At 33.4% G+C, this 27,500-nt stretch overlaps 1 protein-coding gene across 1 annotated transcript in view; it reads right to left on the bottom strand.

The window, feature by feature from the left end:
• Positions 1–5,741: 5,741 nt before the first annotated feature.
• The window catches only part of dclk1a (doublecortin-like kinase 1a), a 132,724-nt gene continuing 110,965 nt past the window's right edge, over positions 5,742–27,500 (bottom strand). The window contains exons 9-16 of the mRNA XM_061896815.1: positions 27,456–27,500; positions 16,406–16,552; positions 12,816–12,949; positions 12,569–12,743; positions 12,424–12,504; positions 12,256–12,354; positions 12,109–12,182; positions 5,742–9,737 (exon numbers count right to left, since the gene is read on the bottom strand). The exon at positions 27,456–27,500 is cut by the window's right edge and continues 75 nt beyond it. Of these exons, the coding sequence (XP_061752799.1) occupies positions 9,680–9,737; positions 12,109–12,182; positions 12,256–12,354; positions 12,424–12,504; positions 12,569–12,743; positions 12,816–12,949; positions 16,406–16,552; positions 27,456–27,500 (813 nt within the window). The 3' untranslated portion in view covers positions 5,742–9,679. The remainder of the gene's footprint in view (positions 9,738–12,108; positions 12,183–12,255; positions 12,355–12,423; positions 12,505–12,568; positions 12,744–12,815; positions 12,950–16,405; positions 16,553–27,455) is intronic.

Genomic DNA, 27,500 nt, shown 5'->3' with positions numbered 1-27,500 from the left:
TAGTTTATATATCAATGATGAAATATTAACATTGCAACACATGCCAATACGGCCGCTTTAGTTTACTAAATTGCAATTTTAAATTTCCCGCGAAGTATCCTTTTGAAAACGTCGCCGTATGATGACTCTTATGATCCAAGCGCTTTACATGGTGACACCCAATATCTAAGTTACATTTAAACTTGATCATTTAGTGATATTGCCATATTTTTGCTGAAAGGATTTAGTAGAGAACATCGATGATAAAGTTCGCAACTTTTGGTGGCTAATAAAAAAAAAGCCTTGCCTGTACCGGAAGTAGCAGACTATGTTGTAGGGCTCCTCACATCTGAACATTGTTTATAATCATAGCCTCCAGCAGCAAGAGCTATTCGGACCAAGAAAGCGACAATTTCCCCGTTAATTTGAGCGAGGGTGAAAGATTTGTGGATGAGGAAATTTAGAGTGAAGGACTAGGAAAAAAAAAAGGCTATTGCAGTGGGAGCGATTCAGATGTTATTAGACACATTTACTAGGATAATTCTGGAAAATCCCTTATCTGCTTATTGTTTTAATAGTGTTTTGTGAATTATAAAAAAAATATTCATTAAAAAGTGAAGTGAAGTGAATCATATTTATATACCGCTTTTCTCAAGTGACTCAAAGGACTTTTACATAGTGACACCCAATATCTAAGTTACATTTAAACCAGTGTGGGTGGCACTGGGAGCAGGTGGGTGGAGTGTCTTGCCCAAGGACACAACGGCAGTGACTAGGATGGCGGAAGCGGGGATCGAACCTGCAACCCTCAAGTTGCTGGCACGGCCGCTCTACCAACCAAGCTATATAATCTCACTAAAAATGGGGCGGCATAGCTCGGTTGGTAGAGTGGCCGTGCCAGCAATTTGAGAGTTGCAGGTTCGATTCCCGCTTGTACCATCCTAGTCACTGCCGTTGTGTCCTTGGGCAAGACACTTTGCCCACCTGCTCCCAGTGCCACCCACACTGGTTTAAATGTAACTTACATATTGGGTGTCACTATGTAAAAGCGCTTTGAGTCACTTGAGAAAAGCGCTATATAAAATATAATTCACAAAACACTATTAAAACAATAAGCAGATAAGGGATTTTCTAGAATTATCCTAGTAAATGTGTCTAATAACATCTGAATCGCTCCCACGGCAATAGCCTTTTTTTTCCCCCTAGTCCTTCACTCTAAATTTCCTCATCCACAAATCTTTCACCCTCGCTCAAATTAACGGGGAAATTGTCGCTTTCTTAGTCCGAATAGCTCTCGCTGCTGGAGGCTATAATTATAAACAATGTTCAGATGTGAGGAGCCCCACAACATTGTCTGCTACTTCCGGTACAGGCAAGGCTTTTTTTTATTAGCGACCAAAAGTTGCGAACTTTATCATCGATGTTCTCTACTAAATCCTTTCAGCAAAAATATGGCAATATCGCAAAATGATCAAGTATCTCATTTCAGTAGGCATTTAAGTTGATGATTACTTCTGTGTATAAATCTTTATTTATAATGAAATCACTTGTTTTTAGTTATTTTTACATCTTTTTTTCCAAATAGTTCAAGAAAGACCACTACAAATGAGCAATAATTTGCACCGTTATTCAATTGAATAAATCAGAAACTGGTGACATAGTGCTGTATTTTACTTCTTTATCTCTTTTTTTCAACCAAAACTGCTTTGCTCTGATTAAGGGGTACTTGAATTAAAAAAAAAAGTTCACAGGGGGTACATCACTGAAAAAAGTTTGTTGCCGCTGGGTGACATCATACGCAAATACGGTGTTAGCTTTCACTGCTATGCTGATGACACCCAACTCTACATGCCCCTAACGCTGACCAACACGCCGGACTGTAGTCAGTTGGAGGCGTGTCTTAATGAAATTAAACAATGGATGTCCGCTAACTTTTTGCAACTTAATGCCAAAAAAACGGAAATGCTGATTATCGGTCCTGCTAGACACCGACCTCTATTTAATAATACAACTTTAACATTTGACAACCAAATAATAAAACAAGATGACTCTGTAAAAAATCTGGGTATTATCTTCGACCCAACTCTCTCCTTTGAGTCACACATTAAAAGCGTTACTAAAACGGCCTTCTTTCATCTCCGTAATATCGCTAAAATTCGCTCCATTTTGTCCACTAAAGACGCCGAGATCATTATCCATGCGTTTGTTACGCCTCGTCTCGATTACTGTAACGTATTATTTTCGGGTCTCCCCATGTCTAGCATTAAAAGATTACAGTTGGTACAAAATGCGGCTGCTAGACTTTTGACAAGAACAAGAAAGTTTGATCACATTACGCCTGTACTGTATATACCTTTATATACATATATACATACATATATACCTATACTGTATATACCTTTATATACATATATACATACATATATACCTACACTGTATATACCTTTATATACATATATACATACATATATACCTATAATGTATATACATATATACATACATATATACCTATACTGTATATACCTTTATATACATATATACATACATATATACCTATAATGTATATACATATATACATACATATATACCTATACTGGCTCACCTGCACTGGCTTCCTGTGCACTTAAGATGTGACTTTAAGGTTTTACTACTTACGTATAAAATACTACACGGTCAAGCTCCATCCTATCTTGCCGATTGTATTGTACCATATGTCCCGGCAAGAAATCTGCGTTCAAAAGACTCCGGCTTATTAGTGATTCCTAGAGCCCCAAAAAAGTCTGCGGGCTATAGAGCGTTTTCCGTTCGGGCTCCAGTACTCTGGAATGCCCTCCCGGTAACAGTTCGAGATGCTACCTCAGTAGAAGCATTTAAGTCTCATCTGTATACTCTAGCCTTTAAATAGACCTCCTTTTTAGACCAGTTGATCTGCCGCTTCTTTTCTTTCTCCTATGTCCCCCCCCCTCCCTTGTGGAGGGGGTCCGGTCCGATGACCATGGATGAATTACTGGCTGTCCAGAGTCGAGACGCAGGATGGACCGCTCGCCTGTATCGGTTGGGGACATCTCTACGCTGCTGATCCGCCTCCGCTTGAGATGGTTTCCTGTGGACGGGACTCTCGCCGCTGTCTTGGATCCGCTTTGAACTGAACTCTCGCGGCTGTGTTGGAGCCACTATGGATTGAACTTTCACAGTATCATGTTAGACCCGCTCCACATCCATTGCTTTCGGTCCCCTAGAGGGGGGGGGGGTTGCCCACATCTGAGGTCCTCTCCAAGGTTTCTCATAGTCAGCATTGTCACTGGCGTCCCACTGGATGTGAATTCTCCCTCCCCACTGGGTGTGAGTTTTCCTTGCCCTTTTGTGGGTTCTTCCGAGGATGTTGTAGTCGTAATGATTTGTGCAGTCCTTTGAGACATTTGTGATTTGGGGCTATATAAATAAACATTGATTGATTGATTGATTGATTGATTGAGAACCACTGCTATAGAGAATGGGGACATCTCCATACTCTTGTCTCTCAGCCAATACCTCATCTCCTCCCAAAACACGTGAATATTTAATAAGCCACTATGGAAACAAGCCTTTTGGCATTTTATGCCATGCATTTGCCTTTTTTAAAGCATTACATTGATTCAAGTATTTAATATGTCAATAAACTTCTCGCGGTGTAAAGTAATATACATTTTTATTGGCGATGTCGGGAAAACACACACATATATATATATCAATCAATCAATCAATGTTTACTTATATAGCCCTAAATCACTAGTGTCTCAAAGGGCTGCACAAACCACTACCACATCCTCGGTAGGCCCACATAAGGGCAAGGAAAACTCACACCCAGTGGGACGTCGGTGACAATGATGACTATGAGAACCTTAGAGAGGAGGAAAGCAATGGATGTCGGGCGGGTCTAACATGATACTGTGAGAGTTCAATCCACAATGGATCCAACACAGTCGCGAAAGTCCAGTCCAAAGCGGATTCAACACAGCAGCGAGAGTCCCGTTCACAGCGGAGCCAGCAGGAAACCATCACAAGCGGAGGCGGATCAGCAGCGCAGAGATGTCCCCAGCCGATACACAGGCAAGCAGTACATGGCCACCGGATCGGACCGGACCCCCTCCACAAGGGAGAGTGGGACATAGAAGAAAAAGAAAAGAAACGGCAGATCAACTGGTCTAAAAAGGGAGTCTATTTAAAGGCTAGAGTATACAAATGAGTTTTAAGGTGAGACTTAAATGCTTCTATGTGGTGGAAACTCGAACTGTTACCGGGAGGGCATTCCAGAGTACTGGAGCCCGAAATGAAAACGCTCTATAGCCCGCAGACTTTTTTTGAGCTCTAGGAATCACTAATAAGCCGGAGTCTTTTGAATGCAGATTTCTTGCCGGGACATATGGTACAATACAATCGGCAAGATAGGATGGAGCTAGACCGTGTAGTATTTTATACGTAAGTAGTAAAACCTTAAAGTCACATCTTAAGTGCACAGGAAGCCAGTGCAGGTGAGCCAGTATAGGTATATATGTATGTATATATGTATATAAAGGTATATACAGTATAGGTATATATGTATGTATATATGTATATAAAGGTATATACAGTATAGGTATATATGTATGTATATATGTATATAAAGGTATATACAGTACAGGCGTAATGTGATCAAATTTTCTTGTTCTTGTCAAAAGTCTAGCAGCAGCATTTTGTACCAACTGTAATCTTTTAATGCTAGACATGGGGAGACCCGAAAATAATACGTTACAGTAATCGAGACGAGACGTAACAAACGCATGGATAATGATCTCAGCGTCTTTAGTGGACAGAATGGAGCGAATTTTAGCGATATTACGGAGATGAAAGAAGGCCGTTTTAGTAACGCTTTTAATGTGTGCCTCAAATGAGAGAGTTGGGTCGAAGATAATACCCAGATTCTTTACCGTGTCGCCTTGTTTAATTATTTGGTTGTCAAATGTTAGAGTTGTATTATTAAATAGAGTTCGGTGTCTATCAGGACCGATAATCAGCATTTCCGTTTTTTTGGCGTTGAGTTGCAAAAAGTTAGCGGACATCCATTGTTTAATTTCATTAAGACACGCCTCCAGCTATATATATGTTATAATATTTAATGAGTAAACAAATATACACAGATTTGTATTGGAACATTTTTTATTATTATGACGTTATTATTGAGAGACCACTGTTGAAGAGAGGTACAAGTAGCGTAACGGACATAATAACGTTGTGCACTTTGGTAGGTCACTTTCGACAGATTCCTATCAGCCGTTGTTTTTGTTGCCTCTCGTCGAGCGCGAACGAGAAGAAGAAGCTACTGTGTGTCCGTCGCGCGAAATGAAGCCAGGAATGAGGTTTTTTTTTTTTTTTTTGGTAGCAAATAAATCCACTTCAGTGCTGCTGGTTCTGCAGAATCCACACCTGTTGGACTGCATTCGTTTGACATCTGCGAGGCTCGTCTGCCGCCAGCGGTGAAGTCAGGTCCCGGCAGGCACGAACCCACTTTGAAACAACGTTGCAAAATAGTTCGTAAATTAAGGCGACATGGATGTCCGACGTTGGATTCTCGTTGTTGGTTGGCAAAATGACCACATTTCATTCTTCAAATCAATGTCACAACCTGACGTTGATTAATTGTCGTCAAAGAGCATGTTGTTTCAACGTTGTATTTGTGTTTTAGAATATCGGTTGGGAAATGACCAAAAATCCACAGTCAAATCAACGTCAAAACCTGACATTGATTAAACTTAAAAAAAAATGTTGTTTCAACGTTGTATTTGTGTTGTAGACTATCGGTTGGGAAATTACTAAAATTCAATGGTCAAGTCAATGTCAGAACCCAACATTGATTAAACGTTGTCAGAAAGCACGTTGTTTTTGTGTTGTAGAATATTGGTTGGAAAATGACCAAAATTCAATGGTCAAATCAACGTCAGAACCCAACATTGATTAAATGTTGTCAAAACGAGGTTACGTTGTATTTGTGTTGTAGAATGTTGGTTTGGGAAATGACCAAATTTCAACGGTCAAATCAACGTCAGAACCCAACATTGATTAAATGTTGTCAAAAAGCATGTTGTTTTAACGTTGTATTTGTGTTGTAGAATATTGGTTGGGAAATGACCAAATTTCAACGGTCAAATCAACGTCAGAACCCAACATTGATTAACCGTCGTCAAAAAAAACGTTGTTTTAACGTTGTATTTGTGTTGTAGAATATTGGTTGGAAAATGACCAAAATTCAACGGTCAAATCAACGTCAGAACCCAACATTGATTAAACGTTGTCAGAAAGCACGTTGTATTTGTGTTGTAGAATATTGGTTGGGAAATGACTAAAATTCAACGGTCAAATCAACGTCAGAACCCAACATTGATTAAACGTTGTCAGAAAGCATGTTTTAACGTTGTTTTTGTGTTGTAGAATATTGGTTGGAAAATGACGAAAATTCAATGGTCAAATCAACGTCAGAACCCAACATTAATTAAACATTGTCAGAAAACACGTTTGCGTTGTGGAATATTGGTTGGGAAATTATCAAATTTCAATGGTCATATCAACGTCAGAACCCAACATTGATTAAACGTCGTCAAAAAGCATGTTGTTTCAACGTTGCATTTGTGTTGTAGAATATTAGTTGGGAAATTACCAAAAATCCACAGTCAAATCAACGTCACAACCTGACACTGATTAAACGTCAAAAGGCATGTTGTTTCAACGTTGTGTTTGTGTTGTTGAATATTGGTTGGAAAATGATCAATTTTCAATGGTCAAATCAACGTCAGAACCCAACATTTATTAAACGTCGTCAAAAAGTATGTTGTTTTTGTGTTGTGGAATATTGGTTGAGAAATGACCAAAAATCAATAGTCGAATTAACGTCAGACCCCAACATTGATTGAACGTCGTCAGAAAGCATGTTGTTTCAACGTTGTATTTGTGTTGTAGAATGTTGGTTTGGGAAATGACCAAATTTCAACAGTCAAATCAACGTCAGAACCCAACATTGATTAACCGTTGTAAAAAAAAACATTGTTTTAACGTTGTATTTGTGTTGTAGAATGTTGGTTTGGGAAATGACCAAATTTCAACGGTCAAATCAACGTCAGAACCTAACATTGATTAAACGTCGTCAAAAAGTACGTTGTTTTAACGTTGTTTTTGTGTTGTGGAATATTGGTTGAGAAATGACCAAAAAATCAATAGTCAAATCAACGTCACAACCTGACATTGATTAAACGTCAAAAGGCATGTTGTTTCAACGTTGTATTTGTGTTGTAGAATATTGGTTGGGAAATGACCAAAAAAAAATCAATGGTCATATCAACGTCAGAACCCAACATTGATTAAACGTCGTCAGAAAGCATGTTGTTTCAATGTTGTATTTGTGTTGTAGAATATTGGTTGGGAAATTACCAAAAATCCACAGTCAAATCAACGTCACAACCTGACACTGATTAAACATCAAAAGGCATGTTGTTTCAACGTTGTGTTTGTGTTGTTGAATATTGTTTGGGAAATGACTAAATTTTAATGGTCAAATCAACGTCAGAACCCAACATTGATTAAATGTTGTCAAAAAGCATGTTGTTTCAACATTGTATTTGTGTTGTAGAATATTAGTTGGGAAATGACCAAAAATCAATGGTCAAATCAACATCAGAACCCAACATTCATTAAACATCGTCAAAAAGCATGTTGTTTCAACGTTGTGTTTGTGTTGTAGACTATCGGTTGGGAAATGACTAAAATTCAATGGTCAAATCAACGTCAGAACCCAACATTAATTAAACATTGTCAGAAAACACGTTTGTGTTGTGGAATATTGGTTGGGAAATTACCAAATTTCAATGGTCATATCAACGTCAGAACCTGACATTGATTAAATGTTGTCAAAAAGCATGTTGTTTCAACATTGCATTTGTGTTGTAGAATATTAGTTGGGAAATGACCAAAAATCCACAGTCAAATCAAGGTCACTACCTGACATTGATTAAACGTCAAAAAGAATGTTGTTTCAACGTTGTATTTGTGTTGTAGAATATTGGTTGAAAAATGACCAAAATTCGATGGTCAAATCAACGTCAGAACCCAACATTGATTAAACGTTGTCAGAATGCATGTTGTTTTAACGTTGTATTTGTGTTGTAGAATATTAGTTAGTAAAATGACCACATTTCAATGTCAAATCAACGTCAGAACCCAATATTGACTAAACAATGTCAAAAAGCATGTTGTTTTAACGTATTTGTGTTGTAGAATGTTGGTTTGGGAAATGACCAAATTTTAACAGTCAAATCAACGTCAGACCCCAACATTGATTAACCGTCGTAAAAAAAAAGTTGTTTTAACATTGTATTTGTGTTGTAGAATGTTGGTTTGGGAAATGACCAAAATTCAATGGTCAAATCAACGTCAGAACCCAACATTGATTAAACGTCGTCAAAAAGCATGTTGTTTTAACGTTGTATTTGTGTTGTAGAATGTTGGTTTGGGAAATGACCAAAATTCAATGGTCATATCAACGTCAGAACCCAACATTGATTAAATGTTGTCAAAACGAGGTTACGTTGTATTTGTGTTGTAGAATGTTGGTTTGGGAAATGACCAAATTTCAACGTCAAATCAACGTCAGAACCCAACATTGATTAACCGTCGTCAAAAAAAACGTTGTTTTAACATTGTATTTGTGTTGTAGAATATTGGATGTAAAATCCCCAAAAATCAATGGTCAAATCAAGGTCGGAACCCAACATTGATTAAATGTTGTCAGAAAGCATGTTGTTTCAACGTTGTATTTGTGTTGTAGACTATTGGTTGGGGAAATGACTAAAATTCAACGGTCAAATCAACGTCAGAACCCAACATTGATTAACCGTCGTCAAAAAAAACAACGATGTTTTAACGTTGTATTTGTGTTGTAGGATATTGGTTGGAAAATGACCAAAAATCAATGGTCAAATCAACGTCAGAACCCAACATTGATTAAACGTCGTCAAAAAGCATGTTTTTTCAACGTTGTATTTCTATTGAAATAAGTCAAATGTTTGAGTTGTCAACGTTGTTTCAACGTTTTTTCAACATTGTTTCAACGTTGTTTCAACGCTGCTTCAACGTGGCGTGCCTGCCGGGGCTAACGAGGCGCGGTGAGGGTGAAATGAGGACACGTTACTAACAAGGTTACGACACATCGATACAGTCTGACTGCGTTTGCATCGCGGCTCCAATGCTTGCTACACATCGAGTCGGGTCGTCGCCACGACGATCCGACGTCACGACACCGAGAGTCTCGGTTTCGGACACGTCGACAAATCCCGACGTTTGTCGACGTTCCTCCCCGACATTTCTCACCTGGAAAAAGAGAACTACATATTCTAGATAATAAAAAAAAAAGGAAAGAAGTTGTCCGTATTGCAGATGTGTCATCCTCAGCTCCGACCGTCAACGAGGGCATGAATCACAACTCGGATGAGTCAAAAGTTCCAACATTCCTTCGTCTTTGAAAGTTCTATCCAACTTTTCTTTTTTTTTTGCTGTATTGTCTTTCCTGGACCCGGTCGTCCTTTCTCGGAGAAGAAAGCAGGCCGAGCCGATGGAGATGACGTCAGAGTCACATGGGAGGGGGCTGGGCGAGGGGGTCAGGGGTTAGGCAGCGAGGAGGCGGAGCCTGGAGGGGGCATCACATTCGGGTGGCGTCCTCGTCGGAGAAACGGCCTCTTCTTATCAGCAGGGGCGGCCTGGGTGTGGAGGAAGACCACGACGTCATTCGTTTTACATAAACTGTATATCATTTTACTGCCATGAGGTGGCGACTTGTCCAGGGTGTACGCCACCTTCCGACCGAATGCAGGGGAGGTTGGCTCCAGCGTGCACCCACGACCCCAAAAGGGACAAGCGGTAGGAAATGGATGGATGGATGCATATAAATAATTAAAATAAATATTTTCCTCTTTTTAATTGAATGTTCAGTATTCATTTTTATAATTCATATTTTAAATTACAAATATCGCACAAATACCAATTCATACGCTATTTGTAATTTTAAAACTATTTTTTTTTTCTTTTACAATTTCGACATTTTTATTTATTTTATTTAAATTCAATTTAATGTATTTATCTTAAGAAATTGGTATTGATATGATGGATTCATTTAATTGATTTTTTTGATATTTTTTACAATTATGTATTTTATATTACATTATTATTAAATGCATGATAAATGTATACATTTTATATAATATTGTCGATATAATTTCTCATTCAATGCATGTCTGTTTTTAATACTATGATACATTTTTATTTTGTTTATTTTATTATCATTTAAAGGTATTAATCTTAAAAAAATACTCAATTAAAAATATATATATATATTTTTAATTCTGTAATAAAACATTTTTGTATGATGAATTTTTTAAATTTATTTTGTTTGTATATTTTCTACAATTATGAAATTTAAAATACGAATTATTATTTCATATTACATTATTGTTAAATACATAATACATTTATCATTGTCATATAATATTGTCAATATACTTTTTAATTCAATGCATATCTGTATTTTTACTGTGATACATTTTTATTTTGTTTATTTTTTAAATTTTTATAAGTATTATGTTTGAAAAAAAATACTTCGTTAAAATATTTGAATTTTTTTTTATAATTCTGTAATAAAAATGTTTGTATGGTGGATTTTTTTCATTTATTTTTATTTTTATATTTTCTACAATTATGTAATTCTAAATATTAATTATGATTTTATATTACATTATTAATAAATACATAATAAATATTATCCATCCATCTTCTACCGCTTGTTCCTTTTGGGATTGCAGGGGGGTGCTGGAGCCTATCTCAGCTGCATATATTTATATATTTATTTATCATTTATTTTGTATAATTTAAAATAATTATGTTAAAAAAAATGATTTATTTTATTAAAATGATCAATATGAATTTTATAATTCTGTAATTAAATTTTTTTGTATGATGGATTTTTTTCCATTTATTTTGTTTATATATTTTGTACAATTATGGAATTTTAAATACAAATTACTGTATTATATGACATTATTATTAAATACATAATAAATATTATCCATCCATCTTCTACCGCTTGTCCCTTTCGGGGTCACGGGTGGTGCTGGAGCCTATCTCAGCTGCTTATATTTATATATTTATTTATCGTTTATTTTGTATTATTTAAAAGTATCATGTTTAAAAAAATAAAATAAAATAAAAAGAATCAATATGAATTTTAAAATTCTGTATTCTTTTTTTGTATAATGGATTTTTTCATTTATTTTTTTTAGATATTTTCTACAATTATGTAATTTGAAATAATAATCATTATTTTATATTACAATATTATTAAATGCATAATAAATATTATCCATCCATCTTCTACCGCTTGTCCCTTTTGAGGTCACGGGTGGTGCTGGAGCCTATCTCAGCTGCATATATATTTATATATTTATTTATCGTTTATTTTTTATTATTTAAAAACGTTATGTTTAGAACAATATATACATTTAATGAAAATGATCACTATTCATTTTATAATTCTGTAAATGTATTTATTTTTGTTTATATCATTTTTTAAAATGTAATGTAAATTCCAAACATGACTTTTTAAGTAAGTGTATATATATGTTTTTTTTAATTGATATTGTTTGTATATATATATTTTTTTACGATTACGCCATTTTATATATTTATAATTTTTTATTAATATTTTTTAATAAAAAAAAAAATTAAATCTATATTTTTTTTATACATCATGACGGACTGTTTGATTTGTATTGTTTAAATGTTTTTAATCATTCAATTTAATTTTTTTTTTTTTTTAGATAATACTGTTATTTTATTTTTCAATATTTTTGTCTTATTAAAATTTCATAATAAATTACCTACTAATAACAATTTTGTCCAGAATATTTTTGGCGTATTTGACACCATCCTTGACACGTCATGACCTACAATTCTGGTAACAAAGAAAAAAAAAAACACCCAAAATATGGCGCTCTCTTTTGATTGACAGGTCAGGTTATTTACGACGGCGCCACCCACTGAGCGCTCAGCCGCCGTCACCATGGAAACGGAGCCTACCTTATCCAGTACATGGCCGGGTGCTGGTGGAGGTCCAAGGACCCGGATCTCTGCATAGAAAAGCTCCCGTCCAACTGGACACAGAGTGAGAGAGAGTGACCACGGAGTGGTGAGCAATGCATGATGGGTAACGTAGTCTCCACTCACCGGGATGACCGCCATGTTGTCCGTGTTGTCGCTGTTGAAGTGCTTCTTGATCTTCCCTGCTACAGACAGCTGGTGGTGGTTTTCACAAAGACCTTCATCCTGACCCGGGCGAGGACAGAGCAGTCAGACCAGGTCCGGGACCAAGATCCATATAGGAAAAACTCTTACGGTGACCCATGGATGCTCCAGCACTTGCAAGGCCGTGTACCTGGGATCCACCTCCACCTCCAGCATGGACCGGATCAGCTCCTTTAGAACCAAAGACCGTGAGGACCAGCTCCGCCTCCACCCGACCCCCTCTAACTACGCTCACCTTGGCGGCCTCGGACACGTTGTCCCAGTACGGGGGCGGGAACTCCAGCTGGCCCATCAGGATCTGGTCGAACAGAACTTCCTGGTCCTCGCTGCTCCCTCGGAAAGGCGGGAACCCACACAGGAGGATGTAGGTGATGACGCCGGCCGCCCAGATGTCCACCTTCAGCCCGTACCTAAAAACCGGACATTTTAGAACCCAAGAACCACCGAGGACTACCCCCCCGAAACCGGCGCCTGGACTCTACCCCGTCTCGGCGATGATTTCAGGCGCTACATATGTCGGCGTGCCGCAGACGGTGTACAGCGGTCCGTCCACCACGGTGGCCAGACCGAAGTCTCCCAGTTTTAGGCTCTTGCTGCCGTCTGCATGCTCGTAGACCTGAAAAACCAAACCAGTAAGATTCAAGGACCACCCGGGGCCAAGGAACGGCAAGATAGCGTCAACAAAAGGAGCTAAGAAAGCTAGCATGCTACAGTGCTATGCTAACGTGCGTACCAAAATATATGACACTAAAATCTAGTGTGCTAATACAAACCCCGTTTCCATATGAGTTGGGAAATTGTGTTTGATGTAAATATAAACAGAATACAATGATTTGCAAAGTTGAATGCACTACAAAAACAAGATAATTGATGTTCAAACTCATAAACTTAAATTTTTTTTTGTTGCGAATAATAATTATCTTAGAATTTCATGGCTGCACGACGTGCCAAAGTAGTTGGGAAAGGGCATGTTCACCACTGTGTTACATCACCTTTTCTTTTAACAACACTCAATAAACGTTTGGGAACTGAGGAAACTAATTGTTGAAGCTTTGAAAGTGGAATTCTTTCCTATTCTTGTTTTATGTAGAGCTTCAGTCCTTCAACAGTCTCTGTTGTCGTATTTTAGGCTTCAATTTTTTCAGTGGGAGACAGGTCTGGACTACAGGCAGGCCAATGTAGTACCCGGACTCTTTTACTATGAAGCCACGCTGTTGTAACACGTGGTGTGGCATTGTCTTGCTGAAATAAGCAGGGGCGTCCATGATAACGTTGCTTGAATGGCAATATAACCTTGCCTTTATGTGGGTTCTTCGGAGGATGTCATAGTCGTAGTGGTTTGTACAGACCTTTGAGACATTTGTGATATAGGGCTATATGAATAAACTTTATATAGCAAAACTTTTATTGTACCTTTCAGCATTAATAGTGCCTTCGCAGATGTGTAGGTTAGCCATGCCTTGGGCACTAATACACCCCCATACCATCACACATGCTGGCTTTTCCACTTAGCGCCTATAACAATTTGGATGGTTGTTTTCGTGTTTGTTCCCGAGGACACAAATGTCCATAGTTTCCCAAAAACAATTTGAAATGTGGACTCGTCAGACCACAGATCACTTTTCCACTTTGCATCAGTCCATCTTAGATGATCTCGGGCCCAGAGAAGCCGGCGGCGTTTCTGGATGTTGTTGATAAATGGCTTTCGCTTTGCATAGTAGAGCTTTAACTTGCACTTACAGATGTAGCGATGAACTGTATTTAGTGACGGTGGTTTTCTGAAGTGTTCCTGAGCCCATGTGGTGATATCCTTTAGAGATTGACGGCGGTTTTTGATACAGTGCCGTCTGAGGGATCGGAAATGTTGGTTTCCGGCATTGCCGCTTACGTGGAGTGATTTCTCCAGATTCTCTGAACCTTTTGATGATACTATGGAGCGTAGATGTTGAAATCCCTAAATTTCTTGCAATTGCACTTTGAGAAAGGTTGTTCTTAAACTGTTTGACTATTTGCTCACGCAGTTGTGGACAAAGGGGTGTACCTCGCCCCATCCTTTTTTGTGAAAGACTGAGCATTTTTTGGGAAGCTGTTTTTATAGCCAATCATGGCACCCACCTGTTCCCAATTAGCCTGCACACCTGTGGGATGTTCCAAATAAGTGTTTGATGAGTATTCCTCAACTTTATCAGTATTTGCAAAAAAAACTAATGTTTATGAATTTGAACATCAAATATGTTGTCTTTGTAGCATATTCAACTGAATATGGGTTGAAAGGATTTACAAATCATTGTATTCTGTTTATATTTACATCCAACACAATTTCCCAACTCATATGGAAACGGGGTTTGTATTAGAATGCTAAAATGCTAACTGTAACAGGCATCAAGTACCAAAGTACACTACTCCGAGTTGTGTCCCTGAAAAATGAGCTTAAAAAATGCTAGACTGCTAGTGTTAGCATGCATCAAAAAGTACCAAAATACGACCGAGGTTTGTAACTACAGAAAAGCTAGCATACCAACGTTAGAATGCTAACAGGTATCATTCGTCAAGTAACATTTTACGCTGAGGTATGTACCTGCAAAATTAGAAAAAAATAAAAAATCTAGCATAGTATGCTAAAATGCCAAACCAAAATATATTACTCTGAGTTGTGTACCTGAAAAATTACTTCAAAAATGCTAGGCTGCTAATGTTAGCACGCATCAAGTCCTAAAATATGACTGAGGTTTATGCCTTAAAAGAAAAAGCTAGCATGCTAATGTTAGCATGCCAAAATGCTAATGTTAGCACTCATCAAGCCACACAATATGACTGAGGTATATGTCTTAAAAAAAGCTTGAATGCTAATGTTAGTGTGCCAAAATGCTAATGTTAGCATGCATCAAGCCACACAATATGACTGAGGTATGTCTTGAAAAAAGCTAGCATGCTAATGTTAGCGTGCCAAAACGCAAAATGCTAATGTTGGCATGCATCAAGCCCTACAATATGACTGAGATATGTCTTTAAAAAAAGCTAGCATGCTAATGTTAGTGTGCCAAAAAGCTAATGTTAGCATGCATCAAGTCCTAAAATATGACTGAGGTTTATATATTTAAAAAGAAAGCTAGCATGCTAACGTTAGAATGCTAACAAGCATCATTTGTCAAGTAACAAAATATTTGTCGCTGCAAAATTTGCGAAAAAGATAGCATGCTAATGTTAGTGTGCCAAAAAGCTAATGTTAGCATGCATCAAGTCCTGAAATATGACTGAGGTATATGCCTTAAAAAGAAAGTTAGCAGGCTAATTTTAGCATGCATCAAGTCCTAAAATATGACTTATGCCTTGAAAAAAACCTAGCATACTAACGTTAGAATGCTAACAAGTATCATTTGTCAAGTAACAAAATATTTGTCGCTGCAAAATTTGCGAAAAAGATAGCATGCTAATGTTAGCGTGCCAACATGCTAATGTTAGCATGCATCAAGTCCTAAAATATGACAGAGGTATATGCCTTAAAAAAAAGTTAGCATGCTAATTTTAGCATGCATCAAGTCCTAGAATATGACTTATGCCTTGAAAATACCTAGCATGCTAACATTAGAATGCTAACAAGTATTAAAATATTTGTCGCTGCAAAATTTGCGAAAAAGATAGCATGCTAATGTTAGCGTGCCAACATGCTAATGTTAGCATGCATCAAGTCCTAAAATATGACTGAGGTATATGCCTTAAAAAAAAGTTAGCATGCTAATTTTTAGCATGCATCAAGTCCTAGAATGTGACTTATGCCTTGTAAATACCTAGCATGCTAACGTTAGAATGCTAGCACGCATCATTCATCAAGTAACAAAATATTTGTCACCGCAAAATTTGCAAAAAAGCTAACATGCTAATGTTAGCGTGCCAAAATGCTAATGTCAGCATGTATCAAGTCCTAAGATATGACTGAGGTTTATGCTTTTTTTTAAAAAAGCTAGCATGCTAACGTTAGAATGCTAACAGGCATCATTCGTCAAGTAACAAGATTTTTGTCACTGTAAAATTAGCAAAACAAGTTAGCATGCCAGACAGGAAGTGAGCTCACCAGCAGGTTTTCGGGCTTGATGTCCCTGTGCACGATGTTGAGGCTGTGGAGGTATTTGATGGCATTGGTCAGGTCGTAGAGCATCCCGCTGGCGTCCTTCTCCGTGTATCTGTTGGCGGACGTGATGGCGTCGAAAAGGTCTCCCCCCTGTGGACAAAAAAATAATAAAAATACATTTTTGCGCCTGAACATAAGGAGGATGACATAAAAGTGTGCTGAACAGATGCATCATGTAGCAGTATTGTTAAGTGCTGAATAAGATAAACCAACATAATAAAGCAATCACTTACTGTACAACGTCTGCTCTCATTGGGATAACAAAGACTGATGGGATGTTTATATCTTCCCCTTTAAGTAAAAAAATCATCAGAATTGTGTCCTACTCGCCAACTTCGGGTCTAAGTTGGGTGCCAAAGTTGTGGGTTTGTGTCCACAAACCTTCTACCATTCAGATGATTATATCATCTCTGAAGTAACTTTCACCAATTCCGAGGCGACGCAGCAGCTCAACATATCAATATTTCCGCGTAAACAAGTTAGTATACCGTGTACAGTATACAGTATGTGTCATGTAGTACAGTAGAAGTAGTATATAAGTAACATACCAAATGTACTACCATAAATGTGTACAGTATGTGTCAGGTAGTACAGTAGAAGTAGTACATCAGTAATATACCATATATACTCCAAGTGTGTACAGTATGTGTACTCATGTAGTACAGTAGGAGTAGTATATCAGTAACGTACCAAATATACTCCCATAAATGTGTACAGTGTGTGTCATGTAGTACAGTAGAAGTAGTATATCAGTAACATACCAAATCTACTACCATAAAGTGTACAGTGTGTGTCATGTAGTAAAGTAGAAGTAGTATATCAGTAACATACCAAATCTACTGCCACAAATGTGTACAGTATGTGTCAGGTAGTACAGTAGAAGTAGTATATCAGTAAGATACCAAATATACTCCCATAAATGTGTACAGTGTGTGTCATGTAGTACAGTAGAAGTAGTATATCAGTAACATACCAAATCTACTACCATAAAGTGTACAGTATGTGTCATGTAGTAAAGTAGAAGTAGTATATCAGTAACATACCAAATCTACTACCATAATGTGTACAGTATGTGTCAGGTAGTACAGTAGAAGTAGTATATCAGCTACATACCAAATCTACTCCTATAATGTGTACAGTATGTGTCATGGAGTACAGTAGAAGTAGTATATTAGTAATATACCAAATCTACTCCAAGTGTGTACAGTATGTGTACTCATGTAGTACATTAGAAGTAGTATATCAGTAAAATACCAAATCTACTCCCATAAATGTGTACAGTATGTGTCATGTAGTACAGTAGACATAGTATATAAGTAACATACCAAATGTACTACCATAAATGTGTACAGTATGTGTCAGGTAGTACAGTAGAAGTAGTATATTAGTAAGATACCAAATCTACTCCCATAAATGTGTACAGTGTGTGTCATGTAGTACAGTAGAAGTAGTATATCAGTAACATACCAAATCTACTCCCATAAATGTGTACAGTATGTGTCATGTAGTACAGTAGACATAGTATATAAGTAACATACCAAATGTACTACCATAAATGTGTACAGTATGTGTCAGGTAGTACAGTAGAAGTAGTATATTAGTAAGATACCAAATCTACTCCCATAAATGTGTACAGTGTGTGTCATGTAGTACAGTAGAAGTAGTATATCAGTAACATACCAAATATACTACCATAAATGTGTACAGTATGTGTCAGGTAGTACAGTAGAAGTAGTACATCAGTAATATACCAAATTTACTCCAAGTGTGTACAGTATGTGTACTCATGTAGTACAGTAGAAGTAGTATATCAGTAACATACCAAATCTACTCCCACAAGTGTGTACAGTATATGTCATGTAGTACACTAGAAGTAGTATATCAGTAACATACCAAATCTACTCCCATAAATGTGTGTACAGTAAGTGTCAGGTAGTACAGTAGAAGTAGTATATCAGTAAAATACCAAATCTACTCCATTAAATGTGTACAGTATGTGTCAGGTAGTACAGTAGGAGTAGTTTATTAGTAACATACCAAATCTACTCCCATAAGTGTGTACAATATACAGTATGTGTCATGTAGTACAGTAGAAGTAGTATATAAGTGACATACCAAATGTACTACCATGAATGTGTACAGTACGTGTCAAGTGGTACAGTAGAAGTAGTATATCAGTAACATACCAAATCTACTCCCATAAATGTGTGCTGTATGTGTCAGGTAGTACAGTAGAAGTAGTATATCAGTAAAATACCAAATCTACTCCCATAAATGTGTACAGTATGTGTGAGGTAGTACAGTAGAAGTAGTAAATCAGTAACATACCCAATCTACTCCCATAATGTGTACAGTATGTGTGAGGTAGTACAGTAGAAGTAGTAAATCAGTAACATACCAAATATACTCCCATAAATGTGTACAGTGTGTGTCATGTAGTAAAGTAGAAGTAGTATATCAGTAACATACCAAATCTACTCCCACAAATGTGTACAGTATGTGTCAGGTAGTACAGTAGAGGTAGTATATAAGTAACATACCAAATATACTCCCATAAATGTGTACAGTGTGTGTCATGTAGTAAAGTAGAAGTAGTATATCAGTAACATACCAAATCTACTCCCATAAATGTGTACAGTATGTGTGAGGTAGTACAGTAGAAGTAGTATATCAGTAACATACCAAATATACTCCCATAAATGTGTACAGTATGTGTCAGGTAGTACAGTAGAAGTAGTATATCAGCAACATACCAAATCTACTCCTATAATGTGTACAGTATGTGTCATGGAGTACAGTAGAAGTAGTATATTAGTAATATACCAAATCTACTCCAAGTGTGCACAGTATGTGTACTCATGTAGTACAGTAGAAGTAGTATATCAGTAAAATACCAAATCTACTCCCATAAATGTGTACAGTATGTGTCATGTAGTACAGTAGACATAGTATATAAGTAACATACCAAATGTACTACCATAAATGTGTACAGTATGTGTCAGGTAGTACAGTAGAAGTAGTATATTAGTAAGATATTAAATCTACTCCCATAAATGTGTACAGTGTGTGTCATGTAGTACAGTAGAAGTAGTATATCAGTAACATACCAAATATACTACCATAAATGTGTACAGTATGTGTCAGGTAGTACAGTAGAAGTAGTACATCAGTAATATACCAAATTTACTCCAAGTGTGTACAGTATGTGTACTCATGTAGTACAGTAGAAGTAGTATATCAGTAACATACCAAATCTACTCCCACAAGTGTGTACAGTATATGTCATGTAGTACACTAGAAGTAGTATATCAGTAACATACCAAATCTACTCCCATAAATGTGTGCTGTACGTGTCAGGTAGTACAGTAGAAGTAGTATATCAGTAAAATACCAAATCTACTCCCATAAATGTGTACAGTATGTGTCAGGTAGTACAGTAGAAGTAGTTTATTAGTAACATACCAAATCTACTCCCATAAGTGTGTACAATATACAGTATGTGTCATGTAGTACAGTAGAAGTAGTATATAAGTGACATACCAAATGTACTACCATGAATGTGTACAGTATGTGTCAAGTGGTACAGTAGAAGTAGTATATCAGTAACATACCAAATCTACTCCCATAAATGTGTGCTGTACGTGTCAGGTAGTACAGTAGAAGTAGTATATCAGTAAAATACCAAATCTACTCCCATAAATGTGTACAGTATGTGTGAGGTAGTACAGTAGAAGTAGTAAATCAGTAACATACCAAATATACTCCCATAAATGTGTACAGTATGTGTCAGGTAGTACAGTAGAAGTAGTATATCAGTAACATACCAAATATACTCCCATAAATGTGTACAGTATGTGTCAGGTAGTACAGTAGAAGTAGAAAAACAGTAACATACCAAATATACTCCCATAAATGTGTACAGTATGTGTGAGGTAGTACAGTAGAAGTAGTATATCAGTAACATACCAAATCTACTCCCATAATGTGTACAGTATGTGTGAGGTAGTACAGTAGAAGTAGTATATCAGTAACATACCAAATCTACTCCCATAATGTGTACAGTATGTGTGAGGTAGTACAGTAGAAGCAGTATACCAACATTAAATATGGTGTAAGCTGTAACCCAGACAAGCACATAGTTTTCATGCCACAGACGTCTGCTGTCTGACATGTTGGAAGATCAGCAGCCACCAAGATTTCAGTGAATGTTTGAGTCGTCTCCACACTTGACTCTCATTCATCCTCCTCCTCCGTGCTGACACGTACACGAGCTTCCAGGCCAACAGATGGACCGCCTTCTCACCTCCTCCGTGATGCTTTCAGGGCCGCCTGTACCGTACTACTGAGTATGGAGGTCACGTCCTCTTTGTCAACAAATATTTATTTTTGACAATGAATTTTGTCAACTGTAAACTTTCTGTTTGTTTGTTTTTTTTACATCAAATTATGCTGACAATTTCATTAAAAAAAAAATTCTTAGCAAAATGTGTTTGAATATTCAGTGTAAAAAAATGATCTGTAAAATATTTTAGTGTAAAAAAATGCAGTGTAAAATAAATCAGTGTTAAAAAAATCAGTGTAAAAATTCAGTGTAAAAAAATCATGTGTTTTAAAATTCAATGTAAAAAAAAAATCATTGTAAGGGAATTCAGTGTTTTAAAATTTAGTGTAAAAATATTTCAGTGTTTTGAAATTCAGTGTAAAAAAATTCAGTGTAAAATAATCGGTGTATAAAAAATTAAGGTTAAAAAAACAGTGTAAAATAAATCAGTGTGTAAAAAAAAATGTGTGCGTAAAAATTCAGAGTAAAAAATGCAGTGTAAAAATAAATCAGCGTTAAAAAAAAAAATCAGTGTGTGAAAATGAAGTGTGAAAAATGAAGTGTTTTAAAATTAAATTAAGAAAAATCACTGTAAAGGAATTCAGTGTTTTAAAATTTTGTGTAAAAATAATTCAGTGTTTTAAAATTCAGTGTAAAAAAATGCAGTGTAAAATAAAATCAGTGTTAAAAAAAAGTGTAAAAATTCAGTGTAAAAAATCAAGTGTTTTCAAATTCAATGTAAAAAAAAATCACTGTAAGGGAATTCAGTGTTTTAAAATGTTGTGTAAAAATAATTCAGTGTTTTAAAATTTTGTGTAAAAATAATTCAATGTAAAAAAATTCAGTGTAAAATAATCGGTGTATAAAAAAATTAAGGGTGAAAAAAACAGTGTAAAATAAATCAGTGTGTAAAAAAATTTAGTGCGTAAAAATTCAGAGTAAAAAGTGCAGTGTAAAAATAAATCAGCGTTAAAAAAAATCAGTGTGTAAAAATGAAGTGTGAAAAATTAAGTGTTTTAAAATTCAGTGTAAAAAAAATGCAGTGTAAAAAAAATCAGTGTTAAAAAAATCAGTGTAAAAAAAATCAACTGTTTTAAAATTCAATGTAAAAAAATCACTGTAAGGGAATTTAGTGTTATAAAATTTAGTGTAAAAATAATTGAGTGTTTTAAAATTCAGAGTAAAAAAATTCAGGGTAAAATAATCAGTGTACAAAAAATTCAGTGTAAAAAAAATGCAGTGTAAAAATAAATCAGCGTTAAAAAAAAATCAGTGTGTAAAAATGAAGTGTAAAAAATTAAGTGTTTTAAAATTCAGTGTAAAATAAATCAGTGTTAAAAAAATCAGTGTAAAAAAAATCAAGTGTTTTAAAATTCTATGTAAAAAAAAATCACTGTAAGGGAATTTAGTGTTTTAAAATTTAGTGTAAAAATAATTGAGTGATTTAAAATTCAGAGTAAAAAAATTCAGTGTAAACTAATCAGTGTATAAAAAATTAAGGGTAAAAAATACAGTGTAAAATAAACCAGTGTGTAAAAAAAATCAGTGCGTAAAAATGCAGTGTAAAAATAAATCAGCATAAAAAAAAAAAATCAGTGTGTAAAAATGAAGTGAAAAAAATTAAGTGTTTTAAAATTCAGTGTAAAAAATGCAGTGTAAAAAAAAAATCAGTGTAAAATTCAGTGTAAAAAAATCAAGTGTTTTAAAATTCAATGTAAAAAAATATCACTGTAAGGGAATTTAATGTTTTAAAATTTAGTGTAAAAATAATTGACTGTTTTAAAATTCAGAGTAAAAAAATTCAGTGTAAAATAATCGGTGTAGAAAAAATTCAGTGTAAAAATAAATCAGCGTTAAAAAAAATCAGTGTGTAAAAATGAAGTGTAAAAAATGAAGTGTTTTAAAATTCAATTAAGAAAAATCACTGTAAAGGAATTCAGTGTTTTAAAATTTAGTGTAAAAATAATTCAGTGTAAACAAAATGCAGTGTAAAATAAATCAGTGTTAAAAAAAAGGGTAAAAATTCAGTGTAAAATAGTCGGTGTATAAAAAATTAAGGGTGAAAAAAAACTGTGTAAAATAAATCAGTGTGTAAAAAAATCAGTGTGTAAAAATTCAGTGTAAAAATAAATCAGCGTTAAAAAATTCAGTGTGTAAAAATGAAGTGTAAAAAATGGTGTTTTAAAATTCAATTAAGAAAAATCACTGTAAAGGAATTCAGTGTTTTAAAATTTAGTGTAAAAATAATTCAGTGTTTTTAAAATTCAGAGTGAAAAAATTCAGTGTAAAATAATCGGTGTATAAAAAATTAAGTGTAAAAAAAACAGTGTAAAATAAACCAGCGTGTAAAAAAAATCAGTGCCTAAAAACTCAGTGTAAAAAATGCAGTGTGAAAAAAAATCAGTGTTAAAAAAAAAAATCTGTGTAAAAATGAAGTGTAGAAAATTACGTGTTTTAAAATTCAATTAAAAACAATCACTTTAAAGGAATTCAGTGTTTTAAAATTCAGTGTAAAAAAATTGCAGTGTAAAATAAATCAGTGTTAAAAAAAAGTGTAAAAATTCAGTGTAAAAAATCAAATGTTTTAAAATTCAATGTAAAAAAAAAAATCAATGTAAGGGAATTCAGTGTTTTAAAATTTTGTGTAAAAATAATTCAGCGTAAAAAAATTATGTGTGGAATAATCGGTGTATAAAAAATTAGGGGTAAAAAAAACAATGTAAAAATAAATCAGCGTGTGAAAAAAATCAGTGCCTAAAAATTCAGTGTAAAACATGCAGTGTAAAAATAAATCAGCGTTAAAAAAAATCAGTGTAAAAATGAAGAGTAGAAAATTACGTGTTTTAAAATTCAATTAAAAACAATCACTTTAAAGGAATTCAGTGTTTTAAAATTTAGTGTAAAAATAATTCAGTGTTTTAAAATTCAGTGTAAAAAAATGCAGTGTAAAATAAATCAGTGTTAAAAAAAAGTGTAAAAATTCAGTGTAAAAAATCAAGTGTTTTAAAATTCAATGTAAAAAAAAAAAAAATCACTGTAAGGGAATTCAGTGTTTTAAAATTTAGTGTAAAAATAATTCAGTGTTTTAAAATTTAGTGCAAAAATAATTCAGTGTAAAAAAATTCAGTGTAAAATAATCAGTGTATAAAAAATTAAGGGTGAAAAAAACAGTGTAAAATAAATCAGTGTGTAAAAAAAAATTAGTGCGTAAAAATTCAGAGTAAAAAGTGCAGTGTAAAAATAAATCGGCGTTAAAAAAAAACAGTGTAAAAATGAAGTGTGAAAAATTAAGTGTTTTAAAACTCAGTGTAAAAAAGTGCAGTGTAAAATAAATCAGTGTTAAAAAAATCAGTGTAAAATTCAGTGTAAAAAAAATCAAGTGTTTTAAAATTCAATGTAACAAAAAAATCACTGTAAGGGAATTTAGTGTTTTAAAATTTAGTGTAAAAATAATTGAGTGTTTTAAAATTCAGAGTAAAAAAATTCAGGGTAAAATAATCAGTGTACAAAAAATTCAGTGTAAAAAATGCAGTTTAAAAATAAATCAGCGTTAAAAAAAAATCGGTGTGTAAAAATGAAGTGTAAAAAATTAAGTGTTTTAAAATTCAATTAAGGAAAATCACTGTGAAGGAATTCAGTGTTTTAAAATTTTATGTAAGAATAATTCAGTGTTTTAAAATTCAGTGTAAAAAAATGCAGTATAAAATAAATCAGTGTGAAAAAATACAGTGTAAAAAATCAAGTGTTTTCAAATTCAATGTAAAAAAAAAAATCACGGTAAGGGAATTCAGTGTTTTAAAATTTAGTGTAAAAAAATTCAGTGTAAAAAAATTCAGTGTAAAATAATCAGTGTATAAAAAAATTAAGGGTAAAAAAAACTGTAAAATAAATCAGTTTGTAAAAAAATCAGTGTGTAAAAATGCAGTGTAAAATAAATCAGTGTTAAAAAAAATCAATGTGTAAAAATTCAGTGTAAAAAATGCAGTGTAAAATAAGTCAGTGTTAAAAAAATCAATGTGTAAAAAGTCAGTGTAAAAAATTAAGTGTTTTAAAATTCAGTGTAAAAAATTCATTATAAAGGAATACAGTTTTTTAAAATTTAGTGTAAAAATAATTCCGTGTTTTAAAATGCAGTGCTTTAAAATTCTGTGTAAAAAAATCAGTGTATAAAATTAATCCGTGTAAAAATACTTAAATGTAAAAACAAAATCAGCGTATAGTATAAAAATTATTTGCGAAGGAATCAGTGTATAAAAATTCAGTGTAAAAATAATTCTGTGCAAAAAAATCAGTGTATAAAAACTGTGTTAAACAATTCAGTGTTAAATTTTTTTTTAAATTCAGTGTAAAAATTCACTATAAAGGACTTCAGTGTTTTAAAATTTAGTGTAAAACAAAATCAGTGTAAAACATAAAAATTCAGTTAAAAAAAAATCTGTTTATAAAAAAGATCAGTTTAACAAAAAATTAAGTGTAAAAAAAAATCAGCGTTTAGTAAAAAAATTCAGTGTAAAGAAATCAGTTGTTGAAAAAAATCAGTGTATAAAAATTATGTGTAAAAAATAAGTGTAAAAGAATTTAGTGTTTTAAAATTCAGTGTACAAATATTTCAGTTAAAATTAGTGTAAAAATAATTTGTTTTAGAATTCAGTGTAAAAAAATGAAGTGTAAAAAAATAAATCAGCATATAAAGAAATCATTGTAAAAATGCTGTTGAAAAAAATCAGTGTATAAACATTTTGTGTAAAAAAATTAAGTATAAAATAATGCAGTGTTTTAAAATTTTGTGTAAAAAAAAAATTCAGTGTAAAACAATTCAGTATAATAGAATTCAGTGTTTTTTAAAAGTCACTATATAAGAATTCAGTGTAAAAAAATCATAAAAATATCGGTGTAAAAATGTTTTGTGTAAAAAACTAAGTGTAAAATAATTTAGTGTTTTATTATTCAATGTAAAAAAAAAGCAGTGTAAAAAAATCAGTAAATAAAAAAAGTGTAAAAAAAATATCAGCGTATAATATAAAAATTCTGTGTAAAGAAATCAGAGTAAAAATGCTGTTAAAAAAAGTCAGTGTATAAAAATTCAGTGTTTTAAAATTCAGTGTGAAAATAATTCAGTGTGGAAAAATCAGAGTAAAATAGCCATTGAAAAAAATCAGTGTATGAATATTATGTGTAAAAAATTAAATGTAAAATAATTTTGTGTTTTAAAATTCAGTGTAAAAATAATTCAATGTTTTAGAATTCAGTGTAAAAAAAATCAGTGTAAAAAAATTAATTGTAAAAAAAAAAAAAGAGCATATAAAGATATCATTCTAAAAATGCAGATGAAAAAAATCTTGGTATAAAAAATTCTGTGTGAAAAATTAAGTGTAAAACAATTCATAGTTTTAAAATTCAGTGTAATAGAATTCAGCGTTTTTTTTAATTCACTGTAAAAAAAGTCAGTATAAAAAAAATCAGTGTATAAAAATTGTGTAAAAAATAAGTGTAAAATAATTTTGTGTTTTAAAATTCAGTTTACAAATATTTCAGTTAAAATTAGTGTAAAAAATAATTTGTTTTAGAATTCAGTGTAAAAAAAATGAAGTGTAAAAAAATAAATCAGCATATAAAGAAATCATTTGAAAAATGCTGTTGGGAAAAAAATCAGTGTATAAAAATTTTGTGTAAAAAAGTTGTAAAAAAAAGTCAGTATAAAAAAAATCAGTGTATAAAAATTGTGTAAAAAATAAGTGTAAAATAATTTAGTGTTTTAAAATTCAGTGTACAAATATTTTAGTTAAAATTAGTGTAAAAAATAATTTGTTTTAGAATTCAGTGTAAAAAAATAAATCAGCATATAAAGAAATCATTGTAAAAATGCTGTTGAAAAAATCAGTGTATAAAAATTTTGTGTAAAAAAATTGTAAAAAAAAGTCAGTATAAAAAAAATCAGTGAATAAAAATTATGTGTAAAAAATAAGTGTAAAAGAATTTAGTGTTTTAAAATTCAGTGTACAAATATTTCAGTTAAAATTAGTGTAAAAAATAATTTGTTTTAGAATTCAGTGTAAAAAAAAAATCAGCATATAAAGAAATCATTGTAAAAATGCTGTGTAAAAAAATTGGTGTATAAAAATTTTGTGTAAAAAAATTGTAAAAAAAAGTCAGTATAAAAAAAATCAGTGTATAAAAATTATGTGTAAAAAATAAGTGTAAAAGAATTTAGTGTTTTAAAATTCAGTGTACAAATATTTCAGTTAAAATTAGTGTGAAAAATATTTTGTTTTAGAATTCAGTGTAAAAAAAATGAAGTGTAAAAAAATAAATCAGCATGTAAAGAAATCATCGTAAAAATGCTGTTGAAAAAAACCAGTGTATAATCATTTTGTGTAAAAAAATTGTAAAAAAAAGTCAGTATAAAAAAAATCAGTGTAAAAAAAAATTAAGTGTTAAAAAAAAAAAAAAAAAAAAAAATCTGTGTAAAAAAAATTCAATGTGAACAAATTCTATGCTGAAAAATTCCCTCACAATTTTTTCCCCTATGAAAAAGTCAGCATAACTTGGTAATAAAGGCTTTTATCACATGGTATAAAACATGGGCAGGACTGATTCTGAATGGAAAGTTCACCTCCAGAAAGGGACTGACATGGAATGTAATAATAAATATAAAATATGTTCCCCACTCACCTCCACCAGCTCCATGAGCAGGTAGAGCTCGCTGTAGGTGTCCAC

The sequence above is a fragment of the Nerophis ophidion genome, linkage group LG04, assembly GCF_033978795.1.
Source record: "Nerophis ophidion isolate RoL-2023_Sa linkage group LG04, RoL_Noph_v1.0, whole genome shotgun sequence".
Lineage (NCBI taxonomy): Eukaryota > Metazoa > Chordata > Actinopteri > Syngnathiformes > Syngnathidae > Nerophis > Nerophis ophidion.
Note: the sequence above shows the minus strand (reverse complement) of the source record. Positions and strands in the feature narration are given on the sequence as shown.